The sequence below is a fragment of the Salvia splendens genome, chromosome 9 (assembly GCF_004379255.2).
Source record: "Salvia splendens isolate huo1 chromosome 9, SspV2, whole genome shotgun sequence".
NCBI lineage: Eukaryota > Viridiplantae > Streptophyta > Magnoliopsida > Lamiales > Lamiaceae > Salvia > Salvia splendens.
In genome coordinates, this window is record NC_056040.1 from 5,182,575 (window position 1) to 5,209,082 (window position 26,508).

At 37.6% G+C, this 26,508-nt stretch overlaps 2 protein-coding genes and 1 long non-coding RNA gene across 4 annotated transcripts; 1 reads left to right on the forward strand and 2 right to left on the reverse strand.

The window, feature by feature from the left end:
- Window positions 1-4,044: 4,044 nt before the first annotated feature.
- LOC121749726 (LOB domain-containing protein 40-like) lies at window positions 4,045-5,234 on the reverse strand. Its single transcript, XM_042144334.1, has 2 exons — window positions 4,924-5,234; window positions 4,045-4,833 (listed from the first exon to the last, which is right to left on the reverse strand). The coding sequence occupies exons 1-2, from the start codon at window positions 5,111-5,113 to the stop codon at window positions 4,235-4,237; spliced, it is 789 nt and encodes a 262-aa protein (XP_042000268.1). The 5' UTR covers window positions 5,114-5,234; the 3' UTR covers window positions 4,045-4,234.
- Window positions 5,235-9,172: 3,938 nt separating this feature from the next.
- Window positions 9,173-11,458, reverse strand: LOC121746964. Of its 2 annotated transcripts, none has more exons than XM_042140934.1 (3): window positions 11,246-11,458; window positions 11,091-11,154; window positions 9,173-9,821 (listed from the first exon to the last, which is right to left on the reverse strand). In XM_042140934.1, exons 1-3 carry the CDS (start codon window positions 11,356-11,358, stop codon window positions 9,549-9,551), a joined length of 450 nt encoding a protein of 149 aa, XP_041996868.1. In that variant the 5' UTR covers window positions 11,359-11,458; the 3' UTR covers window positions 9,173-9,548. The 2 variants fall into 2 exon arrangements, with proteins under 2 accessions (XP_041996868.1, XP_041996869.1); XM_042140935.1 differs by having other exon boundaries at window positions 11,241-11,458.
- Window positions 11,459-17,453: 5,995 nt separating this feature from the next.
- On the forward strand, window positions 17,454-26,447 carry LOC121746577. Its single transcript, XR_006039055.1, has 2 exons — window positions 17,454-17,667; window positions 25,991-26,447. It is a non-coding gene; the product is annotated as an uncharacterized LOC121746577 (long non-coding RNA).
- Window positions 26,448-26,508: the final 61 nt, after the last annotated feature.

Here is a 26,508-nt window from a genome sequence, read left to right on the forward strand (position 1 = left end):
ATGACTTCTCAAGAAAAATGTGGATTTATATCTTGAAAGAGAATCAGAGGCTTTCCAAACATTTAAAACATGGTGCAAGGATATGGAGACTGAGAAAGGTAGAGTTTCTAAGGTGCTCAGAACTGATAATGGCTTGGAGTACTTATCAAAGGAGTTTGAGACATTCTGCAAAGAGAAGGACATTAGAAGACATAGGATCGTTCCTGCAAATCCACAACAGAATGGTGTTGCGGAAAGGATGAACCGCACCTTGCTAGAAAGGGTAAGGTGTCTTCTGTCTTCTTCTGGGATTGGGAAGGAGTTCTGGGCAGAAGCTGTGAGCACTGCAGCTTATTTGATAAATAAGTGTCCTTCCTCGGCTATAGGAGGCTCTATACCAGATGAAAAATGGTATGGCACAAAGCCTGATTACTCCAGATTGAAGCCTTTTGGATGTAAGGCATTTGCACATCTAAAACAAGGTAAGTTGAATGCAAGAGCCTTGCAATGTGTGATGATAGGCTATCAGAGAGAAGTGAAGGGGTATAGGCTCTGGTGCTTAGAGCCTGGGAACCAGAAGATAATAATTAGCAGAGATGTTGTCTTTCTTGAGGACAATATGTCATTCTTAACTAGTAAGAATCATGGAAAGGAAGCTGAGACAACAACTGGGACAACTGATTTTGATTCACCACTGATTGAGAGTCGGGATGCTTTATCTGATGATGCAAGTAGAGAAGCAGATGAAGCAGGTGGAGTAACCGGTGGAAGTCAAGATTTAGAGCATGCTGATCAGTCACATCCAGATGCTCAGCAAGAGTATCAAATGGCTAGAGACAGACCCATGAGAGCAAATATAAGAAAACCAGCAAGATTTGATGATTATAAGATGCTCTATTATGCTCTCCATGTGGCTGAGGAGTTAGAGTCCACTGAGCCTAGCTCTTACAATGAAGCTGTGAATGGACCAGAGAGGGATCAATGGATCCAGGCCATGAAAGAAGAGGTTGAATCCTTAGTCAGCAACAAGACTTGGATTCTGGTTGATAAGGCAGAATCCAGAAAAGTTATTGGGTGCACATGGGTGTTCAAAAAGAAGATTGAGACAGCTGATGCACAAAAGATAAGATTTAAAGCAAGGCTTGTTGCAAAGGGCTTCAACCAAGAAGAGGGGGTGGACTTCAATGAGGTGTATTCACCTGTTGTCAAACATAAATTCTATTCGGATTCTCCTAGCAGTAGCAGCAAAGGAAGGTTGGGAATTGGAGCAATTAGATGTGAAAACAACATTTCTAAATGGAGATCTTGAGGAGACTATCTATATGTGCCGGCCAAAAGAATATGAGATTCCTGGATCAGAACAAAAATTGTGCATGTTGAAAAAGAGTATCTATGGACTCAAACAAAGCAGTAGGCAGTGGTACTTGAAGTTTGGAGAGAGTTTGACAAATCTGGTATCACTAGATCTCTATATGATAGCTGTGTGTTTGTGAAGAAGAAAGGGAACAAGGGGCCTATCTATCTACTCCTATATGTAGATGATATACTCATATCAGGTCCAGACATGACAGAAATAATGAAGGTGAAGCAGCAACTCAAGTCAGATTTTGAAATGAATGATTTGGGCAATGCAAGAAGAATCCTTATAATGGATATAATTAGAGACTGGAAGGAGAAGAAGCTATGGCTATTCCAGACTGACTATATCCACAAGACTTTGAAGAAATTCAAGGTTGATAATATGAGAAGTACAACAACAACCATGGCTATGCATTTCAAGCTGTCAAAAAGTCAGAAAGCTGAAACAGATGAAGAGAAGAAGGAAATGGAGCTGGTGCCTTACTCCAACATTGTAGGCAGCTTAATGTACTTGATGATATGCACAAGGCCTGACATAGCTCATGCTATAAGCACAACAAGCAGATATATGGTAGATTTTGGCAAACAGCACTGGAGTGCTCTTAAATGGACACTTAGATATCTTGTTGGTGCAGATAAGCTGCGAATTTTGTTCACTGATGCAGGTGGAGCAGGAGAGGAGCCTCTAGTGGGCTATTGTGATTCAGATTATGCAGCAAATCTGGATACAAAGAGGTCACAGACTGGTTATGTCTTCACACTATTTGGATCAGCAATTTGCTGGAAGTCTAGCCTACAGAATGTGGTTGTTTTGTCAACAACAGAAGCTGAGTATATGTCTTTGACTTCAGCAATGAAAGAAGGGAAATGGCTATTTGGGCTCATAGCAGAATTTGGAGTGCAACAAGGTAGTGTAACAGTGCATTGTGATAATAGTGGAGCTTTGTGTCTTGCTAAACACCAAATGTTTCATGAAAGAAGTAAACACATTGATGTGAGGTTGCACTTCATAAGGAACGGGGTGGATAATGGTAGGGTGAAGCTGATGAAGATAAACACAGCTCATAATCCGGCTGACATGTTAACTAAGCCACTGGGTAAAGAGAAATTCAATTACTGCTACAGATTGAACAGTTTGTGTGCAGTGAATACTTGAGCATTACTTCATTAGTTAAGGTGGAGATTGTTGTAGAGTTTAACTAGATGAAGTGATGCACATATGCATGGAAGCAATGGTGGAATGCACTGCACACAATCAAAAAGTGAGAGTTTAAAAATTAGTTACATAACGGCTACTAGCCATTGGATCTTGAAGCTTGAAGCTTTGGTTACAACTGTTTTAGTGAGTGAAATCTCAATCACTCATTCTAGTTGATGACTTGTATAAATAGAAGTAGTTGAATCAGTAGAGAGATATACAAAGTTGTAAACACTCATTCTATACACATTGAATAAGATTCAAAAGTTCTACTCTCCAAATTCGACTCTCTCATCCTTCATTGATTGTTCTTGATCGGCTATCTTGTTCTTTATTCAACAGTAATTTCATAAAAAATATTCAATTGATTTAATTACTTCAGATAATTAATTTAATTATGTGTTTTGTTCTTGGTTTATATTATGAATGCAATTAGATGTATGTATAAAACACAAAATAGAAAGAAGAAAAAGAAGAAAAAAGAAAAAAGAGGAAACATAAACTAAGGAGAAAAAAGAAAGAAGAAAGGAAGATAAAATACTACTCCCTCAGTATTAAAAAAATAGAAACATTTGAAACGGCACGAGTTTTAATGCACAATTGGTAAAGTTAAAGAGAAAAAGAAAAAGCAATGAAAGTAGAGTCACTGGATTGTGGGGTACATGTCCTAAAATAGAAAGATTCTAAAGTTTTTATTTTTAAGGAACAACCCAAAATATAAATAGTTGCTATTTTAAAAAAACGGAGGGAGTATAAAGAAAGAAGAAAATGAAGAAAAAAGAAAGAAGAAGAAACTAAAGAAGAGAAAAAGAAATAAGAAAGGAAGAAAAAAAACCCACATATTTGGTACTATTTAATTGAAATTTACAAAAATATCCCCCATAACAAAAAAATCACATGTTTGGTACCCAGAGTTATTTTTTGTCATGAGTTACAAAAAACGATATAAAATAAAGATCAAGTATCATTTATGTGTGCAAAAGTGAAAGACCGTGTACCATTTATTAGGTTCACTCTATAAAATATTATTACCTTTGTCCTTGAAAAAATAAAAATGGCATGAATTTTAATGGATAAATGCTAAAATAAAAGAAGAATTGGTAAAATGAGATGGAATGAAAAAAATGGATGAAGTGAGAGGGGAAGAGAAAAAGGAATAGATTTTGGGGTCCATAATCCTAAAATAGAATGTTTTATTTTTAAGAAACAATGCAAAATAAAATAATTGTTATTTTTAAGGGATGAACGTATAATAATCATTACATATATTATTTTTAAATTTGGAAAAATAAATTAGTTGTACGATTCAAAGTATATTAGTCTCGACTACCTTGCCAAGTACAGTGGAGTACTTAGTTTTTATTTGCTGAGAAATTATTTGTTAATTTTATGTTAAGGAATCACGGATTTTATTTTGGAATATTTTAGATTTTGAATTGTATAATTGTGATGAGGTAGACTCCATTTTGAGTTGTGATTAATATGAGCAAGAAATAGAGGAACATAAATGATGAAAAACATTTAATTTCATTGACCATCTTAATATCTGTTCCCTCCTATATATTTTTGTACAACCAAAACATTTATCAGTACTTTGAGATGTTAAAAAGGAACAAAAAAAGAAAACGAGAAAACAAAGAATATATCAATGAAACTATTCATCTGAGCCGTCAAAACTGATCATCATCGTCAATCCCCTCACAAAGCCGAAAAATCAAGCCCCAGCTCCATTTTACAAAGCCCAGCTTCCTCAGCCGAGCCGTCAACAGCTTCACCAAGCTTCCAACTCTTCGGCTTAACACAGCTCTTAATCGGCTCGAACCCAAGCGTCAGATCCAGCCCCATCCCATCCTCGCCCTCCGATTCCGAGCTGCGATCCGCTACCGGCTCGGGGGTCTCCGCCGAAGCCAAACTCTCCTCGCTCCGCCGGCTCGTCCTCTCCGCAGCCAGCTCAGACTGATGGCTCAGAGCCGACCCGTTCCCGCTTTCGTCTGGCGACCCGACCCGGCTCCGCCTGGCCCGCTTGAAGCGGCAGCGGTTCCTGACCCTGTGCAAGTCGTCCGACCCGGACAGGGTGTCCTCTTTGGTGACGTGGCGAATGTCGAAGGCCTTGAGCGGCGGCCCGTTTTTGGCCTCGGCGGCGTCGGTGGGCATCGGGGCGATGGGCGCCCCCTTGAGCACCGCCTCCACCGCGGCCTGGCAGAGCTGCCAGCTGCCCGACCACATCAGCCCGACCGAGCCGTATATCGGGTTCACGATACGCCCGCACGCCTCGTACAGCAAAGACCTAAACGTAGCTGCATAATTCGAAAATTGAGGGTTAAGAAAATCGAATTTTAGATTTTGTTTGAATCAAAAATGTAAATGAGGAGGGGTTAGGGGCGGACCAGGGCGGAGGTTGTCAGGGGCGGCATTGATGAGATTCATGAGGCCGGCGCGGCCGTAGAATTTGGCGAGGAAGACGGTGGCGTTGGCTTGGGATTCGGGGCTTTTGATCCACTCCAAACACGGCCTTATGCTGCAACTGTCGCTGCAGCCCTTGCGCAGCACTCGACAGCCGTTACAACTCAGTCTCATTTTGAAGGAGCAATCCAAAATAATTCAAGGAGAGAGTGGAAATAATGGGAGATGGAGGTGGTTGAGTTAAATGTGGAGGTAGTGTGTGTGTATATATATGAATATGAATATGTATGAGGTTTGTTGGGGAGTTTATTTAAAGGTGGGGAGTGGAAACAAGAAAGGGAAAACTAGGGTCGCTTGCAGTTGTTTGGAGCAGGAAAGAGAGTGGTATTTGGTGAAAACCAGGTTGCCTGCCACATTCATGGAAATGGGAGGTGTACACTCATTTTCAAATTAGTAATTATTATTGCTACTATAATGTCAATTCAATCCAATATTTTCAAACCTTTATCAACCAATTATAAAACTCAATTCCTTCCATCACCGCGTGCTCTTCACCGCACCAACTTATAGTAGTTCAAATATTAAAAATTATGGGATGCGATTGGACTAGCATCTTCTTGGCTACAAATAATAAGATTAAATGTCAATTTTTATTAAATGTCAATTTTGGTTCATGACTAAAATATGAATTTGATCTAAAATATTTATTTTTTAAAAACGTGTAAATGAAAATGTCACTGAAGTAGTCCTTTTTTACAGTTCCGTCAAAAAATTAACGGTCAATGCTAATTGCATAGTGGCATGACAATTAGTTTTTTTACGGAACCGTTCAAAAATGATCACTCCGATAATGATTTCATTTGTTATGGACATGTACGTTAGCTTATCTTGGGACGGAGGGAGTACTAATATAGAGTTTGTGTGTGGATCGACAAATTATCACAGCAGTACTAGAGTTGAGGTTTGGAGGGCCAGTGTGGCTCATGGTTTGGAGAATTGCTTGCACATTCTCCAGTGTTTCTGTATGAGCTCGATTAAGACCAGTGGTGACTTGTGACATATGTGGTCTTAGCCTTGTAGTCTTGGTTTAAACGAATGATTGTTGAGATTCAAACTATCCCACATCAAAAAATTAGAAAATGTATAAACAATATATAAGTGCAATCTCTACTCCATTAATATGAGACTTTTGGGATATATTCTAAAAATAAAATCGTGAAAGCTTAGTTCAAAACGAATAATATCACATACTAATATGAAGTTGTGGTTTCAATTGTAAATAACTTTGTTTCAATTCTTTGGAATTTAGATTGACAAAACTTAATATGCATTTTACACATCTTCATGAAAATTTAGAAACAAACCGGTGGAAACTTTTTTTTAAAAAAGTTCATGGTATAAGCAGTGGTATTGCATTGAATTGGAAATGGTCATAGAGTTGGACGTTGTTCATTGCTAATAGACATAGAATTGGTAAAGGTCACAAAAACATTATTGACATGACTTGTCGAATAGATCACGTAATCTATTAAAAAATTAAACATAGATTATACTATTAGACTTGATGATTTTTCTCAGCCTATAAAAATTTAAATAGATTTACTAACGTAACAAATTGCAACTGAAGCGTGGGTTAATTATTTGGGTCTCGGAGGTTTTACATTATACTTCACCACCATTGGTGAACAAAACCTAATTTTATTATGAAGATAAAATATGACAGAAAAATTAAATAAAGTGAGTAAAGTAGAAAAAATATAAATATAATAAGCAAGAAAAATATAAAAATTATAAATTGTGATTATTTTTTATTTCTAGTATGAAATTAATTTTGATAGGCATATAAAATTTAAAAGATGGGATTATTTTTGCAATCATATACTCCTTATCCTAAGACGGATGTTACACTTTATTTTTTTAATTTATCACATTAAAAATGTCAATTTTATAAGAAAAATCTCAATGATATTAATATAAATATATTTTCTCATTCTAATACTCAAAATAATTTTTTTTAAATCTCTGTCATCTTATATGTGACACTACCTTAGGATATAGATAGATGTATTAACATAGAAAAGGTCGTAGTTGAAGTGTGAATTATGACTAAATCCATTGGTTATAGGAAAAGCAGACGTGTCGGTAGAAGGAAGAGTGGCGCGTGGAAGGCACAAGGAGGTGTCAGAGTGCGGTCGAATCGCCACATATCGTGGAGAAGGTGGGGCCTAACTCCACAGACTCCTGGTTTTCTGGAAAACCGCTCACTCCCCAAAACCGGCGGCTCAGTACCTGGTTTCTGGTATAAGGTCTGTGGGCGGAGTGGACGCGGACTCACTCAACTCAACTCAACTCAACTCAACCCAACCCAACCCAACCCGCTCGTGCTTATCCCTTACGTAACACAAACTTTTCTCATTACTTAATTCACATTATTTTTCATTATTCCAACTTCTTTCCTACGGATTTTCCTCGACCAGTGGGCGTTCTTGTTCATTGTTTGCCCCTTTCACCTTCCTTCACTAATACTTCTTCCGTTTCTCCATAGTTAGAGTCATTTTTTCATTATAGAAAGTTTCCTTCTAGTTGAGTCATTTCCCTATATAGTAACTTTTTTCTATCTCTTACTTTATTTTCTTTACTTTATTCACCTTCTATTTTATTCTCTCTACTTTTTTCCATCTCTTACTTTTTTATCTATTTATTTAACACATTCAACATCCATTTCTTAAACTCTGTACCGAAAAATTTTACCTCAACTATGAAGAAATGGAGGGAGTACTAATCTTTTTTAATAATTAAAATAATATTCCATTCTATTTACGGATTTATAATTTGGTTGGAGAAAGGATTAGTTATTTATGTTTATTTCAGTAGTAATATGGACAAATGAAACGACCAACTTTCTGAATAGAAGAGAATATGTTCAAAACCGTGTGGTGTGTGTTCCCACTGCACATAGAAGTAGAATAATAATGTTAATGGTTTGAAACATAACTAAATTGTTAAAAAAATTAATAATAATGAAGGGCATTTTTCGATTGAAAATCAGAGAAAAAGGTTGCGTGGTAATTTATGATACAGATGCTAATTTCTTGTTGATTCGGCCAGTCAAGATAAATGTATGTAATTTCACCTAACTTTGTGGAATTATCTTGAGAATAATTTAACCACATTTAGAGAGGAATTATGTAATTTCCGCAAAATTTGGGACCAAATTAGTTATACCGACAGAGGCTTCAAATTTATGGATTAAATATTAACAGTTTTTTAAAATGCGTGATAAATTTGATTACAAATTTCAACCTTTTCACTTGGCTACCCTTTGTTACAAATAGCTATTGGAGTTCGCCACAAATTGAATTACACATCAAATTATTGTTCAGCCGTTGGATTATGTTTGAAAATGGGATGTTCAAACTTTAAACAAGCAAATTGACTGGAAAAAAATCAACTTCAGTGGAACGAAAGGCCATCTTCAATTAACAAAAAAAAAAAAAGGCCATCTTCAATTGTAAAGAAAAATTAAAAAATGTAAAATTTTGGTGGATGATTATAATTATTCGATTTAATTATGATGCTTATTGATCGAGAATCTAATTTAATGAAATAATAGCAAGTTGGCGGACAATGACTCGTCCTTGCGTGGAATAATATTGCAATCCAATGATAACCTCGTCTTCTATTCTTTAAAATTTTCAATTTCGTACAAAAGCATACGTGGCAATGGCCCATGCGCCATTATGTTTATATGCTCTTCTATAAAATAAGTATGACTTCAGATCCACTTATTTAGACATACTACTTGTATTTTAGAAAGGCTGGGGGATAAAATACCTAACTTTTTTAGGATAACTGTCACACCTGATCTTTTCATATGTGATTTACTAAAATAGTGTTTAACCAGATGGTGCTACTGCTAACCATATAAGATAGAAAGAAGAAAAAGGTGCAAAATATATTCAACCACTTCATTCACTAAAATAGTGTTTAAACTTTAACCCTCTAAAATAATAATCCAATCAACTTAATTGGAATATAGCACTAAATATTTTGGTAATTTTAATTTCCCTAAAAAGAAAACAAGTAAAGGCGCTACATTTTGGCAAAACAAGACTGGGCCAAGAGCAGTGCAATATTGGGCTGCTAAAATTTAATAGGAAAACCCAAATGAAGGTCCCCAGTGTACTCCAAAGTCCAAACCTCAAAGCAGGGCATAATAAATTCACAGATATATACAGAGGGCAACAAAGCTTCATATCTCATTTCTTCTGTCAAGAACAAAATTATTTCCAACTATTTGACATGATATTTTCCATACTTACAAAAAAGCACTCTTTACAAAGCATCTCCCGCATAAACGGAAGGAACTCCCAATCGATATTTCCTCCATAAACAAAAACAAAAAAAAAGAATGGCATTAAACTCTAACTTCCTCCCCGGCTTCAATGTTCCGGACTTATTGCTTTTGGTCAGCTGAACATGGGTTACTCCTCAAGATCACCTAATTTTATTATTAAGCTACCCTAATCTAGAATATAACAGCCTAAGTTTTTTATATCTTCACTCCCTTGCAAGTGGTTCTCTCTCTCTAAGTTTTTACATGCAAAATTTATAGTATGCTATGCCATGCACTAGTAGTAACACGGGATTGACAATCAAAACCTTCAACTCTTACCGCTGCTTGTTTGTGTCCAAACTTCACTCTAGAATGGGATGGTGGAAGAGAAGCTGAATCGGAAGGGGAGGAAGCTGAGGGGCTGTGCTTTTGAACCCTGAAATGGGCATCTTGTGCAAGAGGATTTTGAGCTCTGCATGGAGGAGAGCCAAAGAAAAATGGGGGAGATGATGATACAGTTGTAAACCCTTCACCTTGGAAGCCCTCCTGTTGAACAAGATAAAAGGGTTCAATATTTTGGCTTATCACATGATAATGTTATAGCATGCAGGCTTGCACCTTATGATGTCAAAAGCCGAAAGAAATGACGTGATAACTTTTCACAAAAGAGAATATCATGTTATTCAAAATAAGATCTAGTTTTCTACTTCTGATGATGACTGCAAGATGAGATGTAGAGCTGATTGCTTTACAGCACCAACAAACAAATTCTCCAACTTCTCCATCTGGATATTATTAGTAGGAAGCTTTAATTAAAGATATTTTGTGTGACGTAAATTGGTTCCTATCTGGTAAGCTAGAAGACAGAATAAACTTGCAAATATCAGCAATCAGTATTTGCAACTATATAATCCTAAAGATGAAGCCAAAAGCACGGAAGATTGTAACTGATGTTCTGAGAAATTTTTGGCTAAACTTGTCACACTGTATGCTTGTAACATTAAATCTCCCTAATAGGATGGTAACAGTACAAAATAATAATAATAGTGCACTATAATTTTGCCGAATAAGAAACCTGGTGTAACCGTGGATGATTTGATTGTATACAGTTAACAAGGTTAACCAATTTATTCTTTTACGTCATCAAGCCTCGTCGTAGAAAAGGCACTTAATGCAGAGATTTTAGGAGCGAAGCAGCACGATTTACTGGAATATACAGATAGTACCAAATGTAATATCTGATGAGCAACAAAATACATAACTTATAGAGAGGCATTGCCAACAAAAAAAGGAGAGCAGATAGAAAACTAATCCCTACTTCTTCTGTTCCACAAAATGATTAATTAACAGATCAAAAACACCAAAGCTACACGGTGTAGATAGACAATCCGCAATATGTATTTGACTAATAAGGCTAAAGCAGTATGTCAGGTATCCAATTCGGAAACAATGAGGGATATTTGTAGGAAGAGAGTTAAATGGCAAAATCCAATGGACGTTGAAAGGAAAATGGGAAAAACTAAGTTACATGGAAGGATTTAGCCGAAGAATGATCATCAGTTACAAGATGCCTGAGATTAACTAACACAATGAATTCATGGTGTGAGAATAAAACGTGATAACATTCAGAATCATAGTTTTCAATCAATAATCGACCTCGTGCGAGGACACACGCAAGAAAAAAATATCAATTAATTCAGAAAATAACCATAAAATATAACCGATTCTTTAAATTAACAAATTATTATTCGCATAAATCACATAAACTATTTTATCAGCAAATAACGGAAAAATTAGAAGGAAGACAAAAACTACCTTACAAAGGGTTAAATCTAGCAATTCAGCGCCGGCTCTCGAATCAAACGCCTCAGCACCATTTCTGCTCCATCAGAAAACAAGTGAAAAATGAATGCATTTCCTTTGTTTAAGAAAATAATCTCCTCTCGAAAAAAGAGAAGGGCGAACCTTACCGCAAGTGACATCTCAAGGGCAGCACGGAATTGCTGAAATTGGAGGGGCAAACGCGACGAGGCTTGGGACATACAACCCGCCCCGTAGCTATTAGGTTTTCGTAACAATCCATTTTCGTCAATTTTGTGACATGTGATGAATTTTATGAAGATAACTGAATTTCGTGAAATTCAAAGGAGTATATTTTTGGAGAGAGAGAGTGAGAGAAATGAGGCGAGTGGCTAGTTCCACGAGGATGGAGGAAGACGAGTGATTATATAGGGAGGATAGTATTGGAATTATATCCAAGCCCAGGGGCATAATCGGAATTACCGTTACATAGATTTTATGTATACTACCGAATATTCTGATGATGCCAATTTTGGAGGAGAGTCGAGGAATACGTAGCAAACTTTTGACAAATAGAAATATATATAAACTCAATTCCAACTAGATATGTAATATATGGAAACAATCTAAATATAAATGTATTATATGGGAAATTTATGCATATTCTATAATCTATACTATATAATAGACACACTATATATAAACACTAATATATATACCCACATAATATATAGTAATCGAAATGACGAGCACATTTTTTTTAATAGTAGTTTTAGTTTATAAAATTTTTATTTAATTGCTTTAAATTCCAACAATAATTTGTCTTATTATTTTTATGAAGTTTTTTCATGATATATTGAAAATGATTAATGTAATTAAATTAGTTTTTTAGATCATTTTATAATTATTATTAATAATAAAATTAGATTATCTTATTATTACTAACTATATTTACTATAATTTAACTTAATGTATAATATTCATACAGTTAATATATACACTATATAATTACCCATATAATTATTTAATTTATACACTACATAATCCCTTGTATGTATTAATTTAATTTATATAGTATTTAATGCCATCAAATTTGAAGTTATAATTACACTTTTTATCTGTCTACATTTTTTTTATTTATAAAGAAGAAAAAAAGTAATCTCCTAAAAATCTTAAAATAAGTGATGTGATCATTTTTTTATATTAATTTACGTCCAAGATGTCTGAGTGAATAAATCATTTAATAATTTTAAATTCATGAAATGATGAACCTATATATATATATAATATGAGTAGTGATTTAGAGACATAATGTCTCCATGCCATAATACCCTTATGTCTCTTTGACATAAGATTAATTCAAATATGGACTAATATACCCTAACTGAATTATACATACCAAATCAAATTAGATATATATCCGTATTGATTTTAGCTAAATTGTAATATTCCGTTTTCATTTATGCATTAGATTAGACTTTATTTTTACAAATATTAGGCAGATTTTTATATTTTTTTAAGTAGTAGTATTAGGAAGCTAGTATATTTTATTATATATTATTTTTTATATCTTAATTATATTCGTAATGTGCTTTGTATAAGTTTGATTTTCTTTCTATTTTTATACTTTTTATATGCCATTAGTTAGTTTGTTTTTTAATTTTTATATTATTTAATTGTTTTAATCTGTTGGTATGTATTTGAAAGTTCAATTTGTCATTGTATATTCATTTTTAGATATAAGATATACTCCATATTTTGTATTTTATTGTTTATTTTGTGATTATAATATTGTTAGTTTTACATAATATGACATGTGTTTCTTAATTGTGCTATAAAATAAGTAACTATTTTAATTTATAATATGTTTGACTTTGAAATTGAACATTATGGTGATAATGACTCAATTTTTTAATTTAAAAAATAGTAAATAATAAATGAGGTAATAACATATGATTATATTTTTTATTAAGATATGACTATAGCGTTTCAAAAATGAAGAATTAAATGAAATTAAATTTGGGATTGTAAAGAATTACAACAAAATTTATGAAATTCCTAAAATTAGAATCACAAACTTAATTTATACCAATATATCATACTTATACCAAAATTTAATTTATTTCATCATAATGAATTGAACTAAGAACTCTAATATTTTATAAAGCATATGAGAAAATATTTAATATATAAATTTAAAATATAAAATAGATGAGTTTGGAACATGTGATTATTTCTATAGATGAGTTCAATTTATAATTTGTTTCATGATATAGTGAATTGACCTAAAAACTCTAATATCTTGGTACAGAAGATAAAATAGTACTAACTGCATAGCTTTAAACTACTAAATGGATGAGTTAAGAACACGTGATTATTTTTTTATCTAGGGCGACTTTAACTATCTAAAACTAAGTACTTAAAAAAATTAAAATTTTGGAAAATAAAGAATTCAAATCAGAATCATAAACTCGATCAATATTAATATAGTATATATTTTAAATTTGAATTTAGCTCTTAATATATTGATTGAACTAAGAACACTATTAACTTTAGAGCTTTAAAATATTAAGCAGACGGGTTAAAAACATATGATTATTTTTTTATCTACGTTTGACGCAACGTTCCAAAAATTAATAGATAAAGTAGGAGTGAGAAAGAGAAAAAAACTGTGAACAAATTTCCGCAAATAAAAAGGATACTAATTGCAGTGGACGGACCAAAATTAATATGTCGGAAAGAGCAAATATTAAATTTATATTTTTTGTAAAATTATTAAAGCATTTGATTTTTTTATATTTAGAATTATTTGTTTTATTATTTTTTCATATTAATGGAAAATAGTTAAAAATTGATAAACTTTTACTTATACATTCATTAATTTATTTTCCAGCAAATTAAAAAAATAAATCAACTACGTATAAAAATTACTCCCTTAGACAAATAATCTTCGAACTTATATAGGAATGTATTTGAATATTAATCCATATCTTCCATATATATTTCTTATAATGAAACCATCTTATTTATATCATACGTAATTAATACCCCTTATTCAAATTTTCCATTTTCAAGATATAGGGGCAAAAAAGTAACTTTATAAAATACAAATTTTATTAAAAGTAGAATATAATGTAATATTACTATTTAACCCTCATTATGTCTTAGACATTATGTCTCCAAAACATTTTTCATATAATATAGTATGTGCGTATATATAGTGTCCATAGAATGTGCAATCTTTCCATATAATAAATGGTGTGCATTTATATTTAGATTGTTTTCATATTTTATATATCTAGTTGGAATTGAGGTTTTATATATTTTCATTTGTAAAAAATTTAAGGGTGTGACATACCAAATAGAATTGCCACCTTGGTATTCCTTGACTAGGGAATTTTTTCTCATTTTGGAGATCTTTTTCTTTATCCACATCGATATTTTCTGCATTTATCTAATCTCGATTAAATCTAAATATATTTATTAAGTGTGACAAATAGAATGCATTTTTCATGCGATTCAAATTCATATTTGAGGAGGTCTTCCTTGTGGACATCTGCAATATGAAGGTCGTTTAGTAAAATTGTTTGATTACAATCTATAATAGGACACAATCCACACATAAATTGTTATGATAAATTTTTGTTCCCAAACAATTAATCAGTACTCCTTGTTAGTTTTAGAAGAAAAATCATTACTCACAAAATTGTTAACACAACATAAATTGAAGTGGTGAAATTCTCGAATATTAACTCCAACTCGCAAATACTGATTTATATCGCAAAGTGAAGGAGATGTATCCCTCAAATATTGACTCGGGGAAATTAATATTCAGTCATTTTCACAAAAGAATGCTTAATTATTCCATTGGTACTTCAACCAATTTGATAAATTGATATTGGACTCATATTCCATTTACAATATCTTTTTCATATATGATACTCTACTTATTTATATTCTTGCATGGTAAGTTAGGGTACTTATTTTCTTGCATGATAAGCTAGGATCCTAGCATTATAAACACTATGAGACATTGTTATTTTTTTTCAAATTGATGGATGAATAAATACAATCATCTCTTAATTATCATTTTCTCTTGCAACAAATCCTAACAAACTGCCTCCCTCTGCTCGATGAATTTCCCACGACGGAGAAAATTATCTCGCTGATCACCAATCTTTGGATACTGATCACTCGATAGGGTCACACTCGTATCATAAATGGCCAAAAGTTTAACCAACTATTTTGTCTCAATTCCATATCCTTGTAAATTTTAATAATATGAGTTGTGATTTTTGTACTAGGGCAGACACATTCCTTGATATTAAGACCTTAAACACTATTCAATCATTTTTCATTTTAAATTTTTTTATATATTTCAATTAAATTAATTTATGAATAAATAAAAATATTAAAATTTCACTAAAAGAACAAAATATATATAATTGAATAAATAAAAGGTTATATTACCAAAAAATATTAAATTATCTCACTAGGACATCGCCCCGGATTCGATGGTATTACCCAACCACCTAAATATTAGACCACTGGAGCTTAAATATGATATCGATTGTGCATTGGCTTCAATACTTTTATATCTATGTTGGTTGAGAAATTCCACTCAACATAGAAAAAGTAAAAGAAGAAATTAAAATAAGAATAGAAATTAAAATAAGAATTGAAATCAAAATTATGAGAGAAAGATAAAGAGAGAGAGAGAGAGGGGGATGGTGTGAAGGTGTGAATAATAAAACGAAGAATTAGTGTATCTATAGATGAAAAATGATTTTAAAACTAAAATCAAATGAAAGCAATTTCAGGTTGTGCTCATGAATTGCGACATCCCTGACCCTCATCACATATTATTTTACATAGTAGCATATATTATTGGTATTTATTATTATGAAGTATTATTATTTACATTATAAAAATAACAAATAAGTATGAAAATGATGTGTTAATAAATTATGTGAAAGTAATATAGTAGTGTACATATATAAGTGTACGTGTGTAGAGTAAGTGTGATGATATATAGCCCTTATTGGAGAAGCCCATATCTGCCAACTTGTAACGAGCCCAATATCCAGTGGCCCATTGCTATTTTGTGTTTGGCCCATGTGTATGAGTCCGGTGCCATGTGTTGGCTGTTGGGTGGAGGAATGGGTTGAGTAATTTATATACCCCAACCGTAATTCCTCTTCCTCACTTACTCGATTCTTCTCCGCAGCTTCTCTCTCTGTAATTCTAGGGTTTTCCCCTGAGTGATTTTCTGTGCTCTGGCTTGAGATCTTCCTCCTTCATGTGTGTGTAAACACTGGTGTGTGAGAGTGAGGTATGGTGTAGAAACCTCAGGTTTCTGGTCTGTGCTTCTTGACTGGGGTGAAGCCTCTACCGATGGTGAGAGATCTAGTGAGGAGAGATCTGGTGTGTGAGATGTGTGTTCTTAAGGTGGTTCTTCAGCAAGGTCACTGGATCTAGGGTTCTCCGAGATACAGTACTTGGCAGATTCCGGTCTGCTTGTCACTTCTTCATCCTTGCGGCAGATCGAACTGTGAATTGGGATATTGTGGGCTCGATATTAAAAGGACATGTGCGGTTGTACCTAGTGCAACTTGAGCCCATTAATTTTTGATCTTTTTTCACTTTACTTTCTGATCTACTTTTGGAGTCTATGGTTTCCTTGAAGTTACTAACATTTTATTGATGTTTCAGGAAGATCTGATCAAATAGTTTGCTTAGATCTTGATTCTGTAACTGATATGTTTACTGAGGGTTGATCTCCTCACAATTTTGAGTGTACTTAGGTTAGAGCATCCACAATGGAGGCTAGCGGATAGGCTAGCCGATCGCGAGCCCTAGCTGATCCGCTAGCCTCCATTGCGACAATTTAGGCTAGCCGATTCGCGGGCAATAGGCGATCCGCTAGCCGCCATTGCTGGCTCGGAATCGGCTAGCCGATTTTTTTTAATTATGTACTTTTTTTTTATAATTTACTTTTTTTAATTTAAATAAAATTATTGCATTTTTTCGTATCTGTGTCGTAAATTTAATTTCGTATTTGCGTGATTGTAATTTTTAATTATGTAATTCCGTAATTCGTGCTTCGAAGAGGAGTTTTTTTTTTAAATTAATGTAATTTTTTTAATTAACGTACTTTTTTTAATTTTAATATTATTATTGAATTTTTCTGTATTTGTGTCGTAAATTTAATTCCGTATTTTGCGTGATTGTAATTTTTAATTATGTAATTCCGTAATTCGTGTGTGGAAGAGGAGTTTTTTAAAATTAATGTATTTTTTTAATTAATGTACTTTTTTAATTTTAATATTATTATTTAATTTTCTCATATCTGTGTCGTTAATTTAATTCTGTATTTTGTGTGATTGTCAATTATTCAGCTTATATAATTTTGAGTGATGTGGTTAGGCTATTGCTGGGCTATTTGCTTGTCCCGATGATGTGGCATGATGATTTTTAGTGCTGATAATGTGGCAGGAGGTGTTTGTGACTGAGTTATGGCTGAACTATTGCTGGGCGAAAGCCATTGTGAATGCTTTTATTCAACCTTAGCCTCCGGGTGGTCGATCCCTAAGTAAGCGTAGCAATGTGGAATATTTTATTTTTATATATATGGGGCGTCATTTTTATTTGGCTTTTAAAAGTGATTAAACTTTATCCTTTTAGGAGTATTTTAATTATGCTTTAAATAATATTTAAATCTTTTGTACATGGCAAAATGGATACTACACGTGTAAGTAGGAAAAAGGATTGTGTTATCTTTGTGCTTAGGTGGATTACTCTGAAAAGGGATGACTAATGGGCTAAGCAGACGTTCGATACACACATGAGGAATTATAATTGGGAAAAGAAAAAAAAGGGGACGAAAAAAAGAAGAGAAGTCAGGAGAAAAATATAGGGAGATATTACAGTAGAGGATTTGAGGGGAAGAAGTGGAATCAGGGGTTTATCAAACTACTTATCATAATTAGTAATTAGGTGGGTATAAATAACACTTTTAATTTTATATGTGTGATGTGGTATTGATGGAATATGATATGGATATTTAATAGATATGTTTTATATATATGGTATTAGACTCATATGAATCACATGACTAAAGAGGATTTGTGACTGGATCTGAAATCACAATGGACATATTGGGACCTTCGGATCAAATCATATTTGGACCTACAGGTCCAATCACAGTGGGACCGTCGGGTCAAATCATATTGGACCTACGGGTCAAAGCATATTGGAACCTTCGGGTCAAATTATATTGGCATATTGGAAATCCCGAGCAGATACCAGACTTGATTTGTCATAGAATAATAAACTGGATAGAGAGGCATATGCATATGGATGTGAAATTATTTATGATATTTAATGTTTGTAATTGATGGTTTGGCGAATTTTTGATGGTGATGAATGCTGGAAAATACAGATCACGACACAGAGATTTACGTGGTTCGATTTACTGAGGTAAATCTACGTCCACGGGAAGAAAAGAGGGCAGAGTTGTATTGCTTGATCTGTTTTCTACAGCTTACAATACAGACTTGCTATTTGATATTTGATCTCTAGAGAACTTCTTTAGAACTTAACCCTTTTCTATCTGATCTAAGTTCTATTTATACATTGAACTAAGATCGTGGCTTGCATCACCACTAATGATGGTTGTGGATGTCGTGGAGGTCATGGAGATCCTGCATGGGTCCACTATCTTGCATGAGATCCTGCATGAGTCCACTATCTCTGTACTTGGTCCACTATCCTGCATGTGATCCTGCATGAGTTGATTATTTTCCAGTTCGGTCGAATACTGAGACCGAACTGCTGAACTATTGCCGAGCAGCTTTAGCCGATCTGAGAGTAGAGCTTGACTGGTCGGCTTTTACCGAGCTGTAGGCTGGGGCCGAACTCTTTGGTAATGCCGAACTGATACTCTTCCTTGGGCTTTGGGCTGATGGGCCGTCACTGCTGTTGGGCTTGTTTAGTCCGTACCACATCACTACCCCCCCCGAAAAACGAAGTGAATCACTTCGGCGAAGCGAGTCACTTCGGCATTTTGATAAAGGTACGGGGGAGGCTGACGTCAGGGGACGTGCCTTGCGCGTGACTGCATTAAATGCGACAGTAAAATCCGGCCGTTGAATCCTAAAAAGGTGGGATTCGAAACGGTGCGATGATTTTGAAATCTTCTCCGAATCTGATAAATACGCCCTTTCTTCATCCTTTGAATACTTTTGCTATTGCTTCTTCTGCACTCTGTCTCTTTTGCGTAAAAATTTCCTTCCGCTTTCAAGAATTTCTTCAGAATTTCTTCAGATTTTCAAAGAGTAAGAACCATGTCTTCTTCTTCTTCTTCTGAGTCAGGTAGCGGTAGGAAAGGGGATAAGGGGTCTTCTAGCCGGAAAGAATCCGGGGAGAAGACCGTAGAGTATTTTCACAGCATCTTGAGTAAGGATACTGTGATATCCCTACACGAAAAATATTTTTTTCCTGGGGGGAAGGCGGTGGTTCCTGACGATGATCATAGGGCTAACGACCCGCCGGAGGGTTATGCCACCGTTTACGAAGCCTGCTTAGAATGCGGGCTTCGTTTCCCTCTTCCCCCACCTTTTGTAGAGCTTCTTGATTTTTTTCAACTCCCTTTAGGTCAGGTGACTCCGAATTCTTGGAGGCACTTGTCGGCTTTTGCTGCCGAACTCCGTAGGCTAGATAAGGATCTGTCTCTGCGGGCAATCCTTAATTTTTTCCAGTTTAAAAGGAAGGGATCTTGGTTTTACTTGATCCTCTTACAGCCTTTTAGGGCCTTCTGCAAAACCAAGTGGCCGAAATGGCAAAACCGTTTCTTTTTTTATAATAGGACTTCGGCTCCGGGCTTTCCTTGGAGAGGGCCGAAGTCCGTGATTCCCCATCCTCGGTTAGAACCGTTGGCCGAGCTCGAGGGCGAGCTCAATAAGATTCCTATGATTAGGAAACAATACTCGGAAATTGAGCTCGTCAAGGGCGACTTCGTGTTCAATATCTCGTCTTCGGACGAAGAGACTGAGGGTGAGGATTTCTTTTTTATGCCTTACTGCTTTAGCGGCGAAAACTAACCTTGTTTCCTTGTTTTTCGGTAGTGAACATATTGAATAAGCTGAGCCGCAAATCTTCGGAGTCCAAGGAGCCGGAGAGGCCGAAAACCACCAGCTCGGCGTCTGATGCCGAGAGGACTCCGAAGAGACAAAAAACCTCTTCGGATCCGAAGAAGCCGGAGTCGACTTCGGCAAAGGGGAAGGGGAAGGCCCAGAAGCCCCCAAGAGCGTCGGAGAGAGACATCGTCATGGGGCCCCCTTCGGAAAATGTCTGTGAGCCTTTTGCATGGCCCACGGACTTCGCCGAGGTGAATTGTCTTCTTGATTCTTTGGCTTTGCTTCTTTCCTGTATTTTTGGTGCCCTCTGTTGACTTTTTTCTTTATCCATTTTCAGAGGAACGATATGCTCTCCAAGCTCGTCGCCGTCGAACTCTCCAAAGCGTCCAATGACTATGCTGAGATGCAGAGGAAGTTGGCGGCTGCTTGTCATCGGGCCGAACAGGCTGAGGCCAACTTTGAGAAGGCCAGAGCTGCTAGGATCTCGGCCCAGGATGAAGCTCAGTTTGCCAAAAACCAGCTCGTCATCCAGCGAGAGCAGACGAAACGGAGGGATGCTGCCGCCGTGGTTGCCCAAGGAGAGGCTCTCCGTGCTTTCGCGGAGAAACTCTTTCTGAGCAACCAATTTTCAGCCTTTGTCGGTGATCTGCTGAAACTGATGACCGATAAAGCCGAGCAGGGTCCCGAAGTCATCCTGCCGCTGTACGGCCGAGAGATAGCAGCTCGGCTCCAGAGTCTGCCGGTGCTTGAGGAGCTTGCTTCGTCCTCGGTCCTGCTTTCTGCGGGCCAAGTTCGTAGTTGCCGAGCTGACCGCGATGAGAATATGGAGGCTATCTTTGCCTCCATAGGGTCAGTTTCACCCGCTCCAATTTTCCACGGAGAGGGTGAGACCGAGCAGCTTGAGCAGCTGGTCGGTGATGAGCAGGCCGAGCAGGAGGCGCAGCAGATCGGCTATGGGGGCGCCGAGCAGGCTGGGGGGAGCAAGGAGGCCGAGGCTGAAGCTGAGGCAGACAAGGAGAAGGAAGCTGAACCTCACCGAGGAGCCGGAGACGAAGCTGGCGGAGTATGATTTCGTCTCCCTTCTCCTAGTTTAGTTTCTTCCTTCTTGTAAGATGGCCTTGAAGCCCTCCTTGTGTAAAAAAATTTTTTCCTTATGTATGAAAAAATTCTTCTGTCTACCCTTGTGTCTTCGTATAGCTTTTCGTACTCTCTTACTCCTGTTGTGGTTTACTACCTGCTCGGTAAGCTGAAATGCCGAACTGACGTAGCTGCTTTGTATTCTTAACTCTCAAGGAGCTGGAGGTACTTCACTGGAAGCGGCTGTACTCTTCGGCTTTAGACGAAGCTGAGAAAAGAGCTATAGCTGACCAGATGAAGAATGACGAACTCTTGGCTCGTTCAATGAAGCTGGAGGCCGATAATAAGGACTTAGAGTCCGAAAAGAAGGATCTGGAGGCCGAGCTGAACACTGCCGTCGCTGAGAGGACTGCGTATGAGGATTTCATCTGCAGGCGTGGGGGAATGACCATCTCTGAAGTTGAAGAACGAGTTGACGAACTGTGGGAGGAATATCATGTACTCCGGAGGAACAATGCGCTGGAGAGCTCGGCTTGCCAACAAGTCGTGAAATCATTGCGGCGCTGGGCTTCTCGGTACGACATAGTTCTTTCCCGGCGTCCCTCAATTGAGAGATTCCTCAGGCATTTCCCGCCAACAGATGCTAGTACTCCAGCTCAAACCTCTGATTCACTTGCTCAAAACCGTACTCCAAGTCAGCAACGAACTCAGGGACAACCAGAGACGTCAAGTCGAGGACGGACTGAAGTTCGCAGAGGAGCTGTGGTTATGAGTGAGCAAGATCGGCAAATGCTTCGTGAAGAGACTCTTCGCCGCCGAGGTGCTAGGGCTTCCCGGGCTCAGAGAAGAGGTGGCAGGTCGATTAGAGCATCTCGTCGACCTGCTTATTCTGCAGCTGCCTGGAACGCCCGAACTCAGCTTCACGAGGATTTTGTGAATAGATGGCTCAACTTTAGCAACCCTGGACAGTAGAATAGTCCTTTGTAATAGCGTAACGCCATCTCGTAGGGTAGCGGAGTTGTGTGCCGAACAAGATTTGAAAAATGAAATTTTGTTTTCGCTTCTAACACTGTGTATTTACAGCTTAGCGAAAAAATTTCATCGTACTTGTCCTCGGTCTTATGAAGTAAACTTCTTTGACCGGACTTGGTCCTTGGTCTTATGAAATAAACTTCTTTGACCGGACTCGTCTTTGGTCTGATGAAATAAACATCTTTGACCGGACTCGTCTTTGGTCTGATGAAATAAACATCTTTGACCGGACTAAGCTTGTGTCTTAATTTGGCGAGTTTTATCGCTTGGATCGGACTTTCCCTTGTCCTAATTCGGCGAGTTTTATCGCGTGGATCGGACTATCCATTTGTTGCAGTTCGTTTCAGACGAACTGCTTGTTTTTTAAGCCGAATTGTGGTCTTGTATCCTCCTTAGAAGCTTGGACTCACAATCGTTGGCTTGTTGTTGCAGTTCGTTTCAGACGAACTGCTTGTTTTTTAAGCTGAATTGTGGTCTTGTATCCTCCTTAGAAGCTTGGACTCACAATCGTTGGCTTATATATGTTCTAAAAAGGGGATCAGCCTTTGAAGAACAAGATACCTCAGTAACATTTGTAAGAGACGACACACACACAGACAGACAAAACGCACATAGACAAACAAAACGCAAGTAAAAAACAAAGAAAGCACATACCCCTAGGACCGAACTAGACACAAGACTGACTGACCGGACTGTCTCTTACAAATGGAACTTCATGAGGTTGGAAATGTACCATGTTCGGGGTGCTTGTTCTCCTGACATGTGAGTCAATTTGTAAGACCCTTTGCCGAGGACTTCTGACACCCGATAAGGACTTTCCCATGTGGGTTCGAGTTCGCCCAGCTTTTCTGCTCGGCTTACTTCGTTGTTTCTCAAGACGAGATCTCCCACTTGAAATTGCAGCTTTTTCACCCTTTGGTTATAATACCGGGCTACTTGCTCCTTGTACTTGACTGCTTTTATGCAGGCCAATTCTCTTCTTTCTTCGGCCAGATCTAGTTCGGCTCTCAGTCCGTCATCATTCATTTCTGAGGAGAAATTTAGAGTTCGGGGACTGGGTATGCCGATCTCAACCGGAATCACGGCTTCAGTCCGTTTGCTTGTGGGTGGGAGACCGAGCTTTTAAACCTCTCCTCTATGACTTCAGAGACGATTTAGTCTTCCCGGCAGGGAGAGCGTCAATAGTTAGGATTACTCCATCATATTGCGGCTCGTTATCGTCTTCGGGATCCTGTTGCCTTTTCGGATCCTGAGGAGCGCAGTTCGCACCTCCCTGCTTTTTGTTCTTTTTCGGCTGCTTGCTTTGGTATTTTTTTAATGTCCCTGCTTTCACAAGGGCATCAATACCTGCAGCCAAATGTCGGCACTCCTCGGTATCGTGACCGTAGTCTTGATGGAAGGAGCAATATTGATCCTGAGGTCGGCGCGCGGCCGATTTCGTCATCCGCCTTGGCTTTTCGAACATATCGGAATGCAGTTCGAAAATTTCCGCTCTTGACTTGTTCAATGGTACGAACTGAGCGGGCGGCTTCTCAGGATTGAGACGTGGCCCCAATCGGTCTTGCACCGGAGTCCTTTGAATCCTTTCAAAAGGAGTTCGGCGAGGATGTCCCTGATCGCCAAAAGGAGTTCGGCGAGGATGTCCCTGATCGCTATGATCGGGCTTCCTCCTGTCTCCTCGGGATGAGCTGTCTAAAGACCGTTTGCGACGGTCTGCCTCATCGGCACGGGAGAACTGGTCCGCAATGTCCCACATCTCTTGAGCTGTTTGCGGACTGCATTCCACGAGCTTTCTGTAGAGAGCTCCGGGCAGGATTCCATTTTGGAATGCCGAAATGACAAGTAGATCGTTGAGATCATCTACTTGTAGGCATTCCTTGTGGAATCTCGTCATGAAGTCGCTGATCTTTTCGTCGCGACCTTGACGTATAGAAAGCAGCTGAGCCGAAGTGATTCGGGCTTCCGCTTTCTGAAAGAACCTCCTGTGGAAAACATCCATTAGATCTCGGTAAGATCTAATGCTGCCTTGGGGGAGGCTATCGAACCACCTTCTTGCGTTCCCGATAAGCAGCTCGGGAAACAGCTTGCACATATGGACCTCATTGAGACCCTGGTTCGCCATGTTATACTGATAGCGTCCCAAGAAATCATGAGGATCCACTAACCCGTCATAAGTCATCGACGGAGTTCGGTAGTTCTGTGGCAAGGGAGTTCGGGTGATATCGTCCGAGAACGGAGTCTTCAATGCTCCGTACATGGCGAACCCGACATCTCTTCGGTATGGAGGAGATGGAGATCTCCTGTGATTCCGGTACCGAGGAGGAACAGGAACATGTCGGGGTTGAGGATTCTTCTTCCTGGAAGACACGGCACTACTGCGGTAGTGACTTTCATGTCTGGATGAGGAAGGAGAATCCACCGTTTTCGTCTTCGGCTCTTGGCTCTTTTGCAGGAAGGCTAAAAACTCATCCTGCTTCTCAGCCAAGAACAGCTTGACAGCCTCATTCAAATCAGGCTGCTGGGAAGACTCGGTGTGTGGACCTTTTGAGTGGCTTGTTCCTTCATCGTGAAAACTGGAAGTAGATGTCTCCCGAGGCTGTTTTCCGGACCTGCGGGCTGGACTAGCTTCCTCATGGTTTTCACGAACGGTATTACGGGTAGTATGTGATCTGGTATGCATTTTTTTGGGGTGGAAAAAGGGTCAAAAATTCGCTTTATCACAAATTTGGTTCTCTGCTTCCCACAGACGGCGCCAGTGATGGTTTGGCGAATTTTTGATGGTGATGAATGCTGGAAAATACAGATCACGACACAGAGATTTACGTGGTTCGATTTACTGAGGTAAATCTACGTCCACGGGAAGAAAAGAGGGCAGAGTTGTATTGCTTGATCTGTTTTCTACAGCTTACAATACAGACTTGCTATTTGATATTTGATCTCTAGAGAACTTCTTTAGAACTTAACCCTTTTCTATCTGATCTAAGTTCTATTTATACATTGAACTAAGATCGTGGCTTGCATCACCACTAATGATGGTTGTGGATGTCGTGGAGGTCATGGAGATCCTGCATGGGTCCACTATCTTGCATGAGATCCTGCATGAGTCCACTATCTCTGTACTTGGTCCACTATCCTGCATGTGATCCTGCATGAGTTGACTATCTTCCAGTTCGGTCGAATACTGAGACCGAACTGCTGAACTATTGCCGAGCAGCTTTAGCCGATCTGAGAGTAGAGCTTGACTGGTCGGCTTTTACCGAGCTGTAGGCTGGGGCCGAACTCTTTGGTAATGCCGAACTGATACTCTTCCTTGGGCTTTGGGCTGATGGGCCGTCACTGCTGTTGGGCTTGTTTAGTCCGTACCCCATCAGTAATCATATGTGTTGGTCAGAGAATATGTTTGATAATTGTAATGTGAAATTATTTTATACTTTTAAGTAATTATTTATTATTCATCTTGTACTGTATTTTATCCCGTTCAAATACATTTTGAATAGTTTGTATTATCTGATTTTTAACTATGGTGTAATTTATAGTGCTTCAGTATTTCATCAAGTGCACCAATCAATATTTTTAACATGACGTTGCTTGTGAAAATTTCGTGACAAATAGAGGAAAAAACTTGTACTATTTCTTTAGTTATTTCAAAGTTGGCAGTCTTTTTTCCAGTTTTCTTCTTTGAATTGGGGGATAAGGAATTGTGAATATTATTCAAGTATGCAAACACGAAATTTGCAAAAGGAAACTGAATAATTGTAAAGAGATGAATTTGAAACGGTCCCATGTAGCAAATGCACGCCTTCACCTCCCATGCCTTCCTCACCCGGAGCAACAAATGCACCACCATTCAAATAAAAGGAAACCGATGACACAGCAGTGCAGATGAGCATCACCAACGCCGAGCACACACGGCATAGACAATCCCAGCAAAACCCCCCCAACACTCCCACTGGAAACTGGACCAAAACCTTCACCAATGAGCCTATAGTAGTATTTGTTAAACTATAGAATTCAATGCTTAGAGGTTAGTCATGAAAATAATGAATTAAATTAGAGGTTGGATGTTGTATCACAGGGCAAATAGAATTCAATGTTTATTATTATTATTTTTTAATTTCATAGCCAATATCATTATACTCCATAAATCAACTGAATATATCATGGTAAGTGAAGTAATGATGAGAAAG

Coding starts and splice junctions, on each gene's coding strand:
- LOC121746964 (XM_042140934.1), bottom strand. CDS start 11,358: ATGGATTGTTACGAAAACCTAATAGCTACGGGGCGGGTTGTATGTCCC. Junction 11,155..11,245: donor CCCTTGAGATGTCACTTGCG/GTAAGGTTCGCC, acceptor CTGATGGAGCAG/AAATGGTGCTGAGGCGTTTG. Junction 9,822..11,090: donor TAGATTTAACCCTTTGTAAG/GTAGTTTTTGTC, acceptor CTTGTTCAACAG/GAGGGCTTCCAAGGTGAAGG.
- LOC121749726 (XM_042144334.1), bottom strand. CDS start 5,113: ATGAGACTGAGTTGTAACGGCTGTCGAGTGCTGCGCAAGGGCTGCAGC. Junction 4,834..4,923: donor CCCTGACAACCTCCGCCCTG/GTCCGCCCCTAA, acceptor CGAATTATGCAG/CTACGTTTAGGTCTTTGCTG.